Source organism: Lytechinus variegatus, chromosome 1, assembly GCF_018143015.1.
Source record: "Lytechinus variegatus isolate NC3 chromosome 1, Lvar_3.0, whole genome shotgun sequence".
In the NCBI taxonomy this organism is placed as follows: Eukaryota; Metazoa; Echinodermata; class Echinoidea; order Temnopleuroida; family Toxopneustidae; genus Lytechinus; species Lytechinus variegatus.
In genome coordinates this window covers 27,698,536-27,714,777 of record NC_054740.1, presented here as the reverse complement: position 1 = coordinate 27,714,777, position 16,242 = coordinate 27,698,536, and the positions used below count along the sequence as shown (strand labels likewise).

At 38.8% G+C, this 16,242-nt stretch overlaps 1 protein-coding gene across 1 annotated transcript in view; it reads left to right on the top strand.

Annotated features, from left to right (window-relative positions):
• The first annotated feature begins 4,371 nt into the window (after window positions 1-4,371).
• Window positions 4,372-16,242, top strand: part of LOC121410419 (TBC domain-containing protein kinase-like protein) — a 41,285-nt gene continuing 29,414 nt past the window's right edge. The window contains 4 exon segments of the mRNA XM_041602502.1: window positions 4,372-4,507; window positions 7,208-7,427; window positions 9,436-9,508; window positions 12,356-12,470. Coding sequence (XP_041458436.1) covers window positions 7,235-7,427; window positions 9,436-9,508; window positions 12,356-12,470 — 381 coding nt within the window. The 5' untranslated portion in view covers window positions 4,372-4,507; window positions 7,208-7,234.

The following is a 16,242-nucleotide window of genomic DNA, read 5'->3' as shown; positions in this document are numbered from 1 at the left end:
TTTCTCTTCAGTGCTAAATTGCTATGTAGATATTTTTTCATGACTGGGAGCAAAGGGATGGAAACTTGATCTGCACTTACTCTGTCCGTAATATTCTTGATAGGATGAAGCAATTGGAACTTCAATTTTATCTGGATCTGGTTTCCTCTATTCTTCAGACATATTTTTGAGAGCTCCCTATTTTCCTACGACTTGCTTGTATATTTTGACTTTGGCAAGGATTATTTTTTAATTCCCACACCCTACCATATCTGAAAGTACCAAATTTCTGTATTTTGTAAGGTCACAATAAGAGTCACATGATGTAATAAAGCCTGTGTATAGCTTTGGTAAAGGGTCAATAATGTGATTGATAATCGAATATTATCCATTATGACAGTCTTACTAAATCGTAGAGACCGTTAGATATTTTTCCAACTGCACTTCTCTGAGAAAATTTCAAATATTCAAATCTTGGATATATAGCGCCCTCTCTCGGCGATGCTTGTTTTAAATTAAAAAATGGGCATTCAAGCACTTATCTTATAAATTTAGTGATTAGATATCCAACAGTTACAGACAAAGAACATATCTTGAAAGTTTCAGCCCATTCCATGATTTGGAATAGGATTTAATTGAAAGACAAAAACACATAGATATTTTAATTTGATCGGGTGACCCGATCAAGTTAAATTTCCATGTAAAATCGCAAAATTTATCCTGTAAAACACATTTTCATTTCATATCCTCCACATCATAACTGTTATAGGGCATATCCATTCATATTAGCTAGCAATGATTTGGAATAGTGATAGGTGCATTTTGGTCGATTTACCAAAACTATACACAAGCTTTAAATCATATTCTCTTATAAATCGGCAGCAAAAAGCTTTTGTAATACTTTTAAAAAAGGTTAGATTTTCTATAAAGCAGTTGCAATGCTGTTTAGTATTGGTCCTTTTGAATTTTTGATACAGGCTCAGTTTTGAAATAGCCTGCGGAGTTAAAAAGATCTTCGACATGTAAATTTTACATATTCATTCTGATTCATCAGCCTGAAAGAAACAAAATATGCTATGAATCAAATTACAGCAACAAATTGAATAGCACCTTTTTTAATTCATAAATTTATGCATGTTCAAAGAGGAATATTTATATAGCTGAACATTTTAGAAAGTGAGGGTGATGGTGGTTCCAGTATTTGAAAAAATGGTGCAACCGATGAACAAATTTTATTTGTAAATAATTGTATATATCTGAAAAAAATAGAAAGGTATTGTGTTCTATATACGTCACTTTCTTGGATGTACAGTTGTACATATTTTGATATGTTTAACATTCTTAAATTACAAGGGTTGTGATTTTTTGTTCTAAGAAAATCACTGCCATCATGAGAGAAAGGATTTTTACAAAATTTGAGCAAAGTGTTTTTCTATGACATTTTTAAACTAAAAACCGAAGCTAGACTTCAATTTTGCTTCATATGCAAGTGATGGGATGTACAAGAGTACATGCATCACAAATTTTTAAAGATTGTTATTGAACAGTACTGAAACATTTTGGTGGAATGTACCCCCTTCCATTAACTTCATACAGATGACAAATTACGCTAAATATGCGTTAATCTTGAAAAGAATAACAAACAGCCCTCAAAACAATTGTGGTTTGGAAACAAACAAAAAATCATTTTTAACATTTTGAATGATTTGTGATGTATGTGTTTTAATAAGCCATAATTGATTTGCATACTTGAAACCTGAATTTTATGTGTGAATTTTAAGGTAACAAAGAAGAAAAAAATTTAAATAGAAGTAAGATAATCTAAGATCAGGCTTTCAAAACAGTTATGGTGGCTTGTAAAAAGTTGCATCTCAAAATTTCAATGATCATGACTTCATGTTGCATATTACAATTCATTTGCATATCATACCATGTCTTTTAATGAATGAATAAAAAAAAGAGAAAAACACTAAATAAAACATCATCCCTCAACATCTAGTCTTGTTGCAATTTATTTTTGTGATGTTTGTTGTATGTTATGTCTGTAATTTGAATGCAGCGTATTCCACTATGTGATTCTGTTTTACATAGAGAATTCCAGGCTTGAATATGCATTGAGCAAGCCGATTTTATATCCCATCCTATTTTGTCTTTTATTAAAATAGAAAGAACATAAACAAAAGTGGATTGACAAGATGACTGCTGTAGCATTTAAGATGATCATTGCTGCAACTTTTTTCTACAAGGATGTATGAAAAAAAAATTTGATTTCATATACAGAAAAAGTGGGCATGTGGGGACAAGACATCAGCCCACCCAGGGGCAGATCCCGAATTTTCCAAGAGGGGGGGGGGCACATTTTCCTCAAGAAAAATTTGACAAGCAAAAAGGTCCTCAATTTGGTTTGAACAATATATTCCCATAAAAAGATATGTGATTTTCAAGAGTGGGCTCACTTGTGTAAAAATGGCATCTACATTAAAAATTTTGATTATGGCACTCTGGTGGGGGGGGCACATCCTGCCTTTGCCCCCTCCCCCCCCCCCCATCTGGCCACTCATTGCATATTCATGATTGCATGTGTATAATGAAAATATTGATTAAAAATTAGAATTAACAGCTTTGCTATATTCAGATTTTGATGACATTTCCAGCATTTTGCTCTGAATTTCTTTCTATTTAGATAACGTGTTATTTTCAGCAAGAGTACTCCTTTGATGCCAGGCAGATCTTTTCAAGTCTTGTTCCTGTTTACTATTCTAATTAATGGTTCACAACGGACGGATAGGATATAAAAGGAAAATATGATTTTGTAGATTGTGTTTTTACCTGTTTTTCATAAACAGGAAAAAAGACTTAAAAATCAACCAAAGAGAGGATTCAATATCTGACAAATTTTTAAAATTTGAAATAGACTGCCTTGCCTGGATTGCTATTTCTATTCAATTTGCTGGTTTTTTTTTTCTTTTTGTCCCTTCTTGGGATCCTTCAAATAAAAGTGCCAGTCCCCTCAGGCAGAGCATTGTCAATAAGAGGTACTCCAGGCTGAAAATAATGATTTGAACAGAAAGAAAAACAGAACACTGAAAATTTGATCAAAATCGAACATCTCAAAGACTTGCATTTATCTCTGGTGGAACAGTTTGAATAATGTCTTTATGAATATTCAATGAACAAACTGATGATGTCACATCCCCAGTTGTTCTTTTGTATTTCATTCTAGGTTTATTCCAAAAAAAATCCAAGAACTTAAAAAAAGTGGATTGACAACTGATTTAGTGCATTGTTGGAACTCAATTCATTATAAGAGAGACATATCATTAACACTTGCATGAAAACAAATGAAACAATTATGATTTCATGAATAACAAAGAAGGAAATTGGGGATGTGACATCATGATGATCAGCCCATGAATATTCACACACTTATCTGTTTTCACAAAATATTGTTTAAATTTAGAACTCAATAATTCTATTTGTTATCAGATTTTGATGAAATTTTCAGCATTTTGACTGAATTTTACTCTTTTTATTGAGGTATACAAGTTTTCAGCCCAGATTACCCCTTTAAGCACCATCCCAATCTGTCTCCGTCTTAGTCTAGCTATATGATTACTGGAGCGTATGCCACATGGAAATATCTCTTACTGCATGGTCCAAATCTATAGAATGGAAGATGAAATACACTGAAGTAAAATAGATAAACTTCTTGTTTTAGCAGATTTCTAATTGGCTTTTAAACAAAGAAAGAGCAATAATCATTTAAGTCAGGCATATAGAGTAATTAAAAGCTTAAAAAATCCCAACGTTGAAGATGATATGATAAATTCAACTCAATAGCAAAATTTTTGGACCACCATTTTCAATGAATAGATCAAGTGAAGAATGAACCAAAATCGACCCCTCCCCCCCAAAAAAAAAAATAATAATAATTAATAATTATAAATATATAGTAATAATGTTGAATTAAAATGAAAATTTGAAATAAAAAGGAAGAAGAAAATACTGGAATATGATGGATCAATCATTAGTCCAAATCAGGCTCCCAACTATTTACATTTGGCAGCTATATAAAATATATTTAATACAGGAGGCCCGGACGGTAGGTCTAAATTACATTAAATGGTGCTTTAAATGTGTTTGTTAAGTGCCTTTGTGCATGAGATCGGATGTGATGCTCTGTCTCTAAATTTCGGCATGCAGTCAAGTTTAGCTCAGACACGCCCCTCTTGCTCTCCGCGCTCGAGCTCCTCCTCGGATCCGAGCTTGACAAGCTAGCTCTAGGGCTGGCTGGCATGGGCACGTCCGAGCATGGATGCTGGCATGCGCCAATGGCCTCGCCTCCCGTCGAGCTCCGTGCGACGTGCCGGCGCGGCGCCGGCTAAAGTATCTTGTCAGCGATTCTTGCTGATCGAGCCAGTCTGGCGTTAATCGAGTGCTGCAAATGTCCAACAGAAAAACGCTCACAAGCAAGCATAAAATCGAAGATCTTAGCTTTTATGACACTGATGAACAGAGAAAAATTGTGGTAAGAATTTAGAACTAAATACGCAACATATTTTGTGGTCAATCTGTACTTTTTCCCCGTGTAAATGATGCAGGTACCTCGGTCATTGAGTTGTGCACACGGCTACGGGAGGTCATTTAATTTGAGTAGTCAGTACGGTGCCGGTACATGCGATTTTCATGCACATGTTTTCAAAGTTGGTCGTCACAATTATGTGATACAATCATTTGAATTGCACATGAGCTAAATCCCCGGATGTAGCATGTGTGTGCGTTGGAGGAGATAGTAGCTCGCAGGAGTTTGGTGCACAAAAAAATTACCTAGCAATTTTTCTACCTTAGAGTTCCTAACACCAAGTGTCTACCTTAAATTAATTATGTTTTAAATCGAATCAAAAATCAGATCGAAAATCGGTTGGGCAGTTAAGCTAAGCTTCTAAATCGAAATGGAATCGGCGATGTTTAAAAACAAAGGAATAAATCAAAATTTTGTTTGCGGTCGCACGCATCTTCCTGACAAAGTCACAAAGATGAATGCAATGGAATGGAAGTCGCCAACATGCGTGATTGTTTGGAACATGTTTTATAAGGGTTTAAGTTTAAGTTTTGAGGTGTTACTGCTTTACAATGAAATGAGTGATTTTTATTAGAAAGATAAACGAATGACACATCTTCCGAGCAAAGACGCAAATGAGAACAACATGAAAATAATTCTCATACTTCACATGTCAATAAACGATCGGCGGGACATCTTTTATAAGTATTTTTATGTGAGGTGCTAGCTATTTAGAATTATTGGAATGATCTCTTGATCTCGTACGATGTAAGAGAGTCGCGCAATGATGTCTGTCAATAATACGACCTTGTTAAGTTCACATCGGCGTCCACTAACACCACGAGGTTGAAAAGAAGATGTCTATCATAGACGATGTAAGAGAGTAGCGCAGTGATGTCCGTCAATAAGACGACTTTTTAAGTTCACTGCAGGGTCCGCTATCACCACGAGGTTGAAAAGAAGATGTATATCATCATAAACGATGTAAGATAGTAACGCAACAAGCTCTGTCAGTAATACGACCTTTACAAATTTCACGGCGGCATCCGCTATCACCACATCGTCAGTGATAATACCGCGTCTTACTGATTAATGTGACCACGAAATAGCTAGCACCTCAAAAACAATCTTGAAATATGTTCTGAGCGATCACGCACTGTAACTAGATCTATGCCGATTTTTTATCTGATTTTCCTTCAAGGGGCATGATCGAAGATCAGCAAGTGATCGCTGATTGTGGTGAAAATCAAATGGAATCGGTAGCCGGTTGCAAAATCGGTTACAAGCTTATGTCTACCGAGGGGACTACTAGGGCGTGAAACAGGCACAAAACGAACAACAACAACAGCAGGAGTTTGGGTGGCAGTGGATAGCCAGGACTGGAGGCTTCTACTTCTAGAGAGTAAAAATCATTTTACTAACGTATGCTTACTCTCCATGAAGCCAGGAATTCCTTCCCATTCATCTGCACGTACCGGTACCGCCCTAAAACCTAAAATTTTGACCCCCGGGATTTTTACTTTCCTTCTTAAGTGAAACAATCTAAATCATGTATAGTCTGCATGACATCATGGGATACAACTCATTTCCGACATTTCTACACTATCGATTTTATTTTTAAACAAGAATTCATCAAAAGAATGAGAAAAATATTGTGAAAAGATGGAAGAGACTTGCCTGATGTTTATGCCGCTATCTTGTTTCCTATTGTTCTTCCCCAACGTTACGCGACGCATAAAAAAGTTAGTAGTAGGCTACGGCTAACTTCGAGACGGTGAACTCGATTGGATATTCCGAGTGACAAAAGTGGGATTTTATGGGGGAAATATAAAATCCATGCAACATCACAATCTTTAAAAACAACTAAAACTAATATTCTTACTTTACACAAAATTTCACTTCTTTTCCATGCTTCTATCAGTCTCAAATCTGGTGATTTAGAGCCAAAATAAAGTTCCTCACACACATAAATAAGTCGCTGCCGATTTCAAAACATTGTGTGCGGATGCGCGAGGTACCGTGTCCGGTCCGAGCTCGGACCCTCGCACCTTTGTCACTCGGAATATCCGATAGGATAGGTGGAGCGAAGTGTAGCGGTAGTGGAGTGAAGTGGAGCCTGCATGAACTTCGCTCGAGGTAGGTTAACGGTAGCTCTACAACACATGAAGGACATATTTTTCCTCATCTAGAGCACGGTAGTCAGTCAGACTCTGTTATATTTTGTTACATATCAAAAAATCAATTGAATGACTGGTTATGGTGGTACTTAGTTTTACATTATTGTTTTGATACTGAAAATACATGTAATTTACTGCAACAACTTACAAAACTGGGATTTGTTTTAATTATCAGGGAATTTTATAACTTCATCAGGGAAAAATCAGGGAATTTGTTTTTTTGAAAAGCTGGGAACCCTGATTGCAGTCTATACTACAAGGGGAAGACTGGACAGTACATAGAACATGCAATGAAACGCTTGGGAAGAACGCCCTACAGCGTTGAGTAAGTAACAACCTTTGTTTACCTTTGCGTATCGTGATCTGGTTGTGTACAAAACATGATTATGAGAGAAATGGTGAAGGGGTGAAGGAATAGATTTTCACATTTTAAGATTTTTTCTTAAATTCGAACTATTTCAATATTTTCCTCTCTTTTTTTGTAACAAAGACTAGTGATCTTGACTGAGTGTTTGCCATGCAGCCAATCGGGGATGCAGATATCGGAGTGTCAACATTCTATGCCTCTAGGTATGCTAATGACCAGTGTGGAGCAGATGGCCTCCCGCTCACTCCTAGTTCCATCAAGATTCTAGGGCGGTTCCAAGCCCTGAAGGTCCTTCACCACCCAAGACTTTGTCAGTACCTGGATGCTGTCAGGGGTAAACATGGTCAGTTGAGTGTCATATCTGATATCAGCTCTTTATGTTTATTTAAGAAAATTTATGATATTCCCGGGTGAATTGGCTCCAAATGTTTAACTGATAATGAAGGAAAATGTTAAAAAGGAAAGAGTAAAAAGTATTTTGAAAGGAAAAAGACATAGAGAGTAATATTCTTGTAGAATGAATTATTTAGAAAGGCTTATCTTGACTAATCTTGTCTTTGCAATGGTGCCTGTAAATAATGATGCAATATTGACATCAAACAAATAAAGGCACGCTGGTGTGTAGTGCAATTTAATAGGTTGAAGAAATCTAACTCCTTTGCCACACCTTCTTGTGGAAATGATTTTCAATGGTTGAATGAGATGAGAGTGCTATAAGTCGGCCTTTCTCATTGGATATTACTATAAAAAATAGGTGTGTTTATGTGTTGGACAATGGTTATCAGAATATCGATTCAAAGAGATTTAAAGGGTATTTCCTAACTTTGACAGAGATATAATATTTTATTTTTATCTGAAAAAAATTGATCTTGGAATATTACCCCATGAAGCCATGTCATGGATTCTTCCATGAAACATTAGAAAGCCTTTCTTTGTATTAAAGGTATGAATTGATTTTCATGCCTTTCAGTATTTGCAAGTATAGCCCAACTGTGATTAGCTTTCGATGTAAGATTGAGTTAATCGTGAATTATAATAATCTGTTAAATCATTTCAAATAGCACCAACACATGTTCATGTAAGAACAGTTATTGTGTGAATGAACAGATTTATTCAGCGTTAGCATTTGGCAAATTCTTTTAGGTTCATTGCCACATGTATTTCAGCATTTTCAACTTTTACCATGTTTATGCTTAATCGGCTTTTGCATCGGCTTTTTCATAGCGTGTAAACGCGATTAACTTGCATCGGCTCGCGGTTCAGAACTAGCAATTTTGCACCAACAAAGTAGTACATGTAGGTTCACAACCTAGAGCCGATGCAGAATCAGCTTTTTTACTACGTGTAAACAGAAAGCCAATTCTGCATCGGCAATTGGTGCGCATTTCATTTACTTTACCATTGTGACGTAATTGTAAATGCACGGATCCAGCGTTGTCTTTATTATGACGTATATTGTTGGTGTGCATATCATTTCAGGGTTTTGCATCGGCTCGCAGTTCTGAACGGCGAGCTGTGACAGCGTGTAAACGCAAACCAAAAGCCAATTCTGCATCCGCTTTTGGTTCTGAACCAAAAGCCAATCAAGTGTAAACACTGTATTTATGAAATATCATAAATAATGAGTGTTCTCTGGGGAAAAACTATTAGAGGTGTGAATGAGCTTGATAAACAAAATTCAGTGCAAATTCTTAAGTTCTTTCCTCCGAAATGTATGCCCTATTTTGATGAGAAAAATTTTAATTACTTTAGTAGAACACAAAGCTTAGCAATCATTGCAATCATTAGCAGTCATGTAAATGATTGATTGCATTGACTACAATGCACAATTGATCCTGAAAATTATGATTTAGCGTATGATTAATTGCCCGGTCTAGTTAGGGTATTTAGGGTATTTCTTTGTTTTTTAATCTTGTATTTCTTTGTTTTTTAATCTTGTAATTCTTTGTTTTTTCACCAGATTTATTGCACAGCCTATTTGAAGCATAATTATGCTAAAATCAATTGATTTCAGCTGTTTTAAGTAAAGATAATCACATCTTTATGAATAAGATGAGAAAACTCAATTTACATTGACTTTGTACACAAAATCATGTTTTGGAACAATTGTTGGTCTGACATGCACTTATGAAATGTTGCATAATTTCGGAATCGCATACCCAGGTGTCATAAATTTGGTCTCAAAAGATGCGCGAGACTTAAAAGTATAAACTCTGTGAGTGGCGCGGTTAAACAAATTTGCGCGGCGGAATGATCGCAGAAAATGTTGAGGGGGTTGATTCAACACCCCCCCCCGGTCATGCATTTGTTTTTATGACAGTAATTTTGCCAACAATATTATTTCTCTTCAGAACGCTTGATTATTGTTGCTGAACATTACAGCAATAACCTAGGACTTGAAGCCAAGAAAGAAACTTTCAAGGAGTAAGTATAAAAGAAAATTTGTTCTTCATAATTTTTTTATGACTTTTTGGATTCTACCAGGTATTGCCAGTAGTCTCTTATTTTGTAGCAAGACTCTTCACATTCATTACAGTCTCCATGAGGCACCCTACCAAAGTCGCCTGTGTCATTCATGCAGGATCCTACAAGTGGCCTTTCATTGCCAACCTTCACATTTGCGAGTGGAAATGTAGGAAAATTGGTGTGAGAAAACGCAAATTACATGTATATATTATAGTGGAATTCCCGTAGGCATTTGGTAAGGTGCCTCAGCCAACTCTGTTCTGACCACAAGAATCTGTTTGACGAAGTAAAAATTCATTTTCTCACTGTTGAATAAAAATGTTTTGTCAAATATACCCTGAAAATTTTAGACAACTTTAGGTGATTCTTCGACTTGTGTTATGTTGACAAAAGCAGACTTTATAATGATTTATAGATAATTTTATTCCGAATACTCCAAAACTTTAGTACAATTCTTAAAAATGTCTTTGATGTTTCAAAGTCTTTGATGTTTCAGAATTTGTGATGATTAGACGAAGTAGCATTTAGACCAAATAGACCAAGTGTGTTGGCCATGATTGTGTTTGTGTTGGCCATGATTGTGTTTGAAGATCTTAAACTCAATCCATCTGCTAGTAGACCAAGTTATAGACAAATCTGATTGAGTGCATATAAAATGGGAGGATTGTCATTTACCATTAAATTTGTGATAATCAATCCACCAAATTGCCAATTTGAGATACTTATAGATTTTTATTGTTCTCATCAATTAACCCTAAATAGACTGGGCTATTTCGACGCCTAAGAAGACTGGGGACTTGCGATCGCGCGATCGATGGCCGAGATCATAAGGGGGAGCTGAATGATCTCGGCCGTCGAGAGCGCGATCGTGACGAAAATTGGCACACGCGTTACTCATGGCATTATCTACAAAACTGTAAAATCTCATGTCTCAATTAATTATGCTAATTTATGCGTAAAATCATAAGTTTGCTCTAATTAATAAAATAATGTGCCTGAAATGCTAATTTTTATTTCACATACTCTAGATAGGCATCTGATCAAATTGATTTTAAAAAAATTTCAAAATCACATTTATTTTCTTATGTATTCTATTGTTTTCTAAATTTCTTATGTATTTCTTAGTTTTTCGACTTTTTGTTTTTTATTGTTTTTTCATTGGATATTGTGGGGGACTTTATTTTGTCCATAAAAAAGATAAAATTAATTGATTTTAAGCAGTAAAAGGGAAAATCATGATACATTTATGAATTTTGGCTAAGAACACTATTTGCATTGGATTTGTACACAAATTCACGTTTTTGTCTCACCTGCGAAGCAAAGTGAGACTATAGGCGCCGCTTTTCCGACGGCGGCGGCGACGGCGGCGGCGGCGGCGGCGTCAACATCAAATCTTAACCTGAGGTTAAGTTTTTGAAATGACATCATAACTTAGAAAGTATATGGACCTAGTTCATGAAACTTGGCCATAAGGTTAATCAAGTATTACTGAACATCCTTTTAGAGTTTCATGTCACATGACCAAGGTCAAAGGTCATTTAGGGTCAATGAACTTAGACCATGTTGGAGGAATCAACATCGAAATCTTAACCTGTGGTTAAGTTTTTGAAATGTCATCATAACTTAGAAAATATATGGACCTAGTTCATGAAACTTGGACATAAGGTTAATCAAGTATCACTGAACATCCTGCATGAGTTTCACGTCACATGACCAAGGTCAAAGGTCATTTAGGGTCAATGAACTTTGGCCGAATTGGAGATATCTGTTGAATTCCCATCATAACTTTGAAAATTTATGGATCTGATTCATGAAACTTGGACATAATAGTAATCAAGCATCACTGAAAATTTTGTGCAAGTTTCAGGTCTCATGATTAAGGTCAAAGGTCATTAGGGTCAATGAACTTTGGCCGAATCGGGGGTATCTGTTGAATTACCATCATAACTTTGGAAGTTTATTGGGCTAGTTCATTAAACTTGGACATTAGAGTAATCAAGTATCACTGAACATCCTGTGCACATTTCAGGTCACATGACCAAGGTCAAAGGTCAATGAACTTTGGCCGAATTGGGTGTATCTGTTGAATTACCATCATAACTTTGAAAGTTTATGGATCTGATTCATGAAACTTGTACATAAGAGTAATCAAGTATCACTGAATATCCTGTTTGAGTTTCACGTCACATGATCATGGTCAAAGGTCATGTAAGGTCAATGAACTTTGGCCATGTTGGGGTTTTTTGGTGAATAACCATCATATCTCTGTAAGTTTATTGGTCTAGTTCATAAAAAGTGGACATAAGAGTAACCATGTATCACTGAACATCTTGTGCGAGTTAGAGTAGTATTCAAAGTCAGCACTGCTGCTATATTGAACCGCGTGATGCAGGTGAGACGGCCAGAGGCATTCCACTTGTTGAGTAATTTTTGGTCTGCATGATCTTATGAAACGTTGCGTAATTTTGGAACCGTTTACCCGGGGGTCACAATTTTGGTCTCAAAAGTTGCGCGAGACTTGAAAGTAAAAAGTCAGCAAGCGACGCAGTCAAAAAAATTCGCACGGCGAATTTATCGTCGAAAAATATTGAGGGGGGGCTGATTCAGCCCCCCCCCCCGGTCTTTTTGGGGTTAACAGTCCATATCCTTCCTGTACTTTCTTCAGGTATGGATTTCCACTTTCACAAATCACCAGCCCATTTTCTTCAGCCTTCACATCATATCATTATCAAAGTTGGAATGCTCTTTAAAGGTCATCTATAGGTTTATTCATTTCCTGATTAGTCTTTCTTTATTATTTTTCAGTCCAGGTCAAATTCTTTCTGTTATTCACGAGACGCTAGAAGGGCTGAGTTTTATGCACAGTCATGGCCTAGTTCACCGAGGTCTCAGTCCATCCAACATATTACTAAACCCACAGGTAAGATTGCATATCCAGGTGGTATTGGAATCACAGTTTTTAAAGACTTTAAAGGATAAATCCACCCCAACAAAAAGTTGATTTGAATAAAAAAATCCAACAAACATTACACTGAAATTTCATCAAAATCGGATGAAAAATAAGAAAGTTATGATATTTTTAAGTTTCGCTCAAATTACAAAACAGTTCTATCCTGGTCGGTATGCTAATGAGGGGACTGAGGACATCGCTCACTTACTATTTCTCTTGTATTTCATTATATGATTTACTCCCATTTTCTCCTCATTGTCCTTGAAACAAAGTTTCATTATTCCCTGAACATGTGGGATTACCATCGCCTAAACACTTCATGGTTCAGTCAAGTTGGTCCATATTATCAAATCTGTAAAAATTGAAATTCTATATTTACTTCAATAACTCCATACATCTACTTGATTTGCTAGTTCAGCCCTCTGGACTGCCATACCCGAATAGAACTCCCAAAGATTTAAAAAGCGCGAGCGCGCCCTCTCCCGTTCAGGCTTACTACCCATGATCACCGCGCAATTAGCGTCCATCTTCCTCTTTTGCTTTCGGCAAGCCACCTGTCAAGACGTGCTCAGATAAGTCTCCTAAGAGCTCAAATCTTTTTGAGCTTTGGTATATTATTTTCGCTTATCTGTGGTGCATTCTCCCTTTTAATTTCAATCTTTCCATTTGTGTGTAAGATTGTGTTCAGAATTTACACTTGGCGTGACTTTTTAGACGTGTTTTTGGTGACACTTAAATTGTTTTTCTAACGTTTGAGTTCTCGTCGCGCCGCATCGCTAGCGCGTTCGCGAGGCACCGGGCTTGGCCTGCCTACGTGGCAGCAAGCCTTCACCACCTGTCATGGTTATTGTTCTTCACGTTCAAAGCGTGGTGGCTTTTGGTGCCGTTTTTGAATTAAATTCTAGACAGCCTCTACACTTTGTGGTCGAGGGTGTTATTGTTATTTCTTTTTGCAGGTTGGGATCTTCAACTCTGTTCCTTCCTTGCTTTCTGGAATTGATTTATTAAGATTTTCGATTGATTATTGATTGATTAATTCTTCAATTCTCTTTCCTTTCTGTTCTGAATAAATTTCTTAATTGATATTTTATTCACAGGCGGATCTTAAAGCTCAATTCCTTTTCCTTCTGTTCTGAATAAATTTCTTGATTAATATTTTATTCACAGACGCTTCGGGGATTGTTTAATTCGGCTTACGCAATTATACCTGATGATTGTTTGGTTATTCAATCCCCCCTAAAAAAAAAAAAAAAAAAAAAAAAAAAAAAAAAAAAAAAAAATTTTGTTCTTTACAGGTGGGGTCTCCTTCCTGTTAGAAATTTTTTTGACCTGTCCCGGAATTGTTTTCTTCGTTCAATTCCCTCTTCCCTCCTAGTCTTATATATTTTTTATTTCGACAGGCGGGCTCTACGATTCCCTTTGAGGATTTACTGTGTCGTTCTTCCTCTTGGAATCGTTACTAGAGACGTTCCTCCTTCCTCCTGTTCTGAATTTCTTTACCTTTCCACAGGAGGTTACTTTTTTTTTTCCTCTTGGAAATTATCGTAAAATTTCTCTTATCTGGAATTATTTGTCTCTCAATCCCTTTTCTTCCTGCTCTGAAATGCTTGTTTTTGTGTTTCTTCGCAGGTGGAAAGTTCGTTCTCTTCTGAACTTGCATTCAATTTTGAATTTTTGTTTCGAATTTTTCCTTCGGGCACAAAAAAGAGAATATAGTAGGGGAACCTTGTAGGAGTTTCTTTTTTCAAAGTCTCCGACCTCCTTTTTATTTTCTTACAGGCAGATACCTAAACTATTCTTAGTTTCTTCTTCCTCCCTACCCCTCCCCTCTTGTTTTGGTCTGTTTGCTCAAACAAACTCCTTTTAGGAGGAGGGAAAGACCACTCCGGTCTCCACCTTTAATCTAAGCGAGATCTTTGTAAAAAAAAAAAAAAAAGAAAAAGAAAATTCTTGTTTTTCCTTTTTCAGGGTAGAGAGAGGTATCTTTGAATGGGACTAACACAGCCCCAGAGGACCTGGTGCCCTCCACGGGGACCGTCCCGATTGCAAGTTACAGAAGTCGGCCGCCTCCAGGCGAGCAGGAAGGACGCCGCGGTGAGCGCCCAGCGGCGGTGAGTATGAGGGTGCGTCGATCAGCATTCCGAATTTGCGGTCGGATGCTAAGAGAAGGAAGGCCGAGACTGTGGTGCCACGGTCTCGGACAAAGGAAAAAGTGGTAGCCAAGGCTTCCAAGCCTAAACTAGGTCCTGCCGCCGCAGCACCCATAGGGCTATGCGACCCACCGGCTACCGGGTCACCAGAAGTCCGGAGGGAGAGTGCGGTTCTCTCCCCCCGGCACAGGTCAGGATCTCTGCCGTATAAGTCGTCCTCCGTTGACAGCATCGGGAGAGATCGCCCAGCCCCTGACCGCGAGAGGCGTCACACAGACTGTAACCACAATCTGTTCGTGACCACAATCTGACCCCGTCAGATTCGGGTGAAGTTTCGTTGTTGGCGGCCGCCCTGCCAGGGGCGGCAAATCGTAAGAGATCACCCGTGCCTCTTGTGCCTTCTTCTGCTCCGGCCACGCCGGCGGAGCCCGCAAAATAAGAAGAAGAAGAAGAGGTCGAAGGAGAGGTCGGCCAGCCCTATTGCCATGGGCATTCCTCCTTCAGACCCTCTTATCGGTGGCCAGATGTTACAGTCATACATGTTATGCTGCTATATTCTGCTACCGCGAGAGGCGTCACACATCGGGCTGTGACCACAATCTGACCCCGTCAGATTCGGGTGAATTTTCATTGTCGGCGGCCGCCCTGCCAGGGGCGGCAAATCGTAAGAAATCACCCGTGCCTCTCATGCCTTCTTCTGCCCCGGCCACGCCGGCAGAGCCCGCAGAAAGAGAAGAAGAAGAAGAGGTCGAAGGAGAGGTTGGCCAGCCCTGCTGCCATGGGCGTTCCTCCTTCAGACCCTTGTGTCGGTGGTCAGATGTTACAGCTATTCATGCTGCTACATTCTGCTACCGCGAGAGGCGTCACACATCAGACTGTGACCACAATCTGACCCCGTCAGATTCGGGTGAAGTTTCGTTGTTGACGGCCGCCCTGCCAGGGGCGGCAAATCGTAAGAAATCACCCGTGCCTCTTGTGCCTTCTTCTGCCCCGGCCACACCGGCGGAGGCCGCGAAGAAGAAGTGGTCGAAGGTGAGGTCGGCCAGCCCTGTTGCCATGGGCGTCCCTCCTTCAGACCCTTGTGTCGGTGGTCAGATGTTACAGCTATTCATGCTGCTACATTCTGCTTTCGAGTAGTGCGGGTTCACCCCACCCTCGACGTCTACTCACCCCGCTGATGCCCCTGAGCATCAAGCGAGACAAGTGGGCAATAACCACCAGACACCCGGGAAATCCTCGAGCGATTCTGTTAAATCGCCAGCCAGTGCACCGACTAACCGGGTGCCCCAAGATCGCGTGTGCTTTCCAGCATTTTCGTCGATCTCAGAGCACGTGTCCCAGCCGACACGCGGGGCCACCCCGGCGCTTACTGGACAACCCCCCGGTTCAGTCCATAGAGCGAGACTCCCTTTACGAGGACAACCCCTATCCCGCGGTCGACTTTTCAGTAAGCGCTCAGGCGCTGCTTGACAAGTATCTACCTCACATCTACCCTCCGAGTGGGGGTATTGATGAAGCAAGGGAGTCCATATTTTCTCGCCCCGCCTCTTCAGGCGCTCCGAGCTCAATCGGCCGAATTGGGGGTCTCGGAG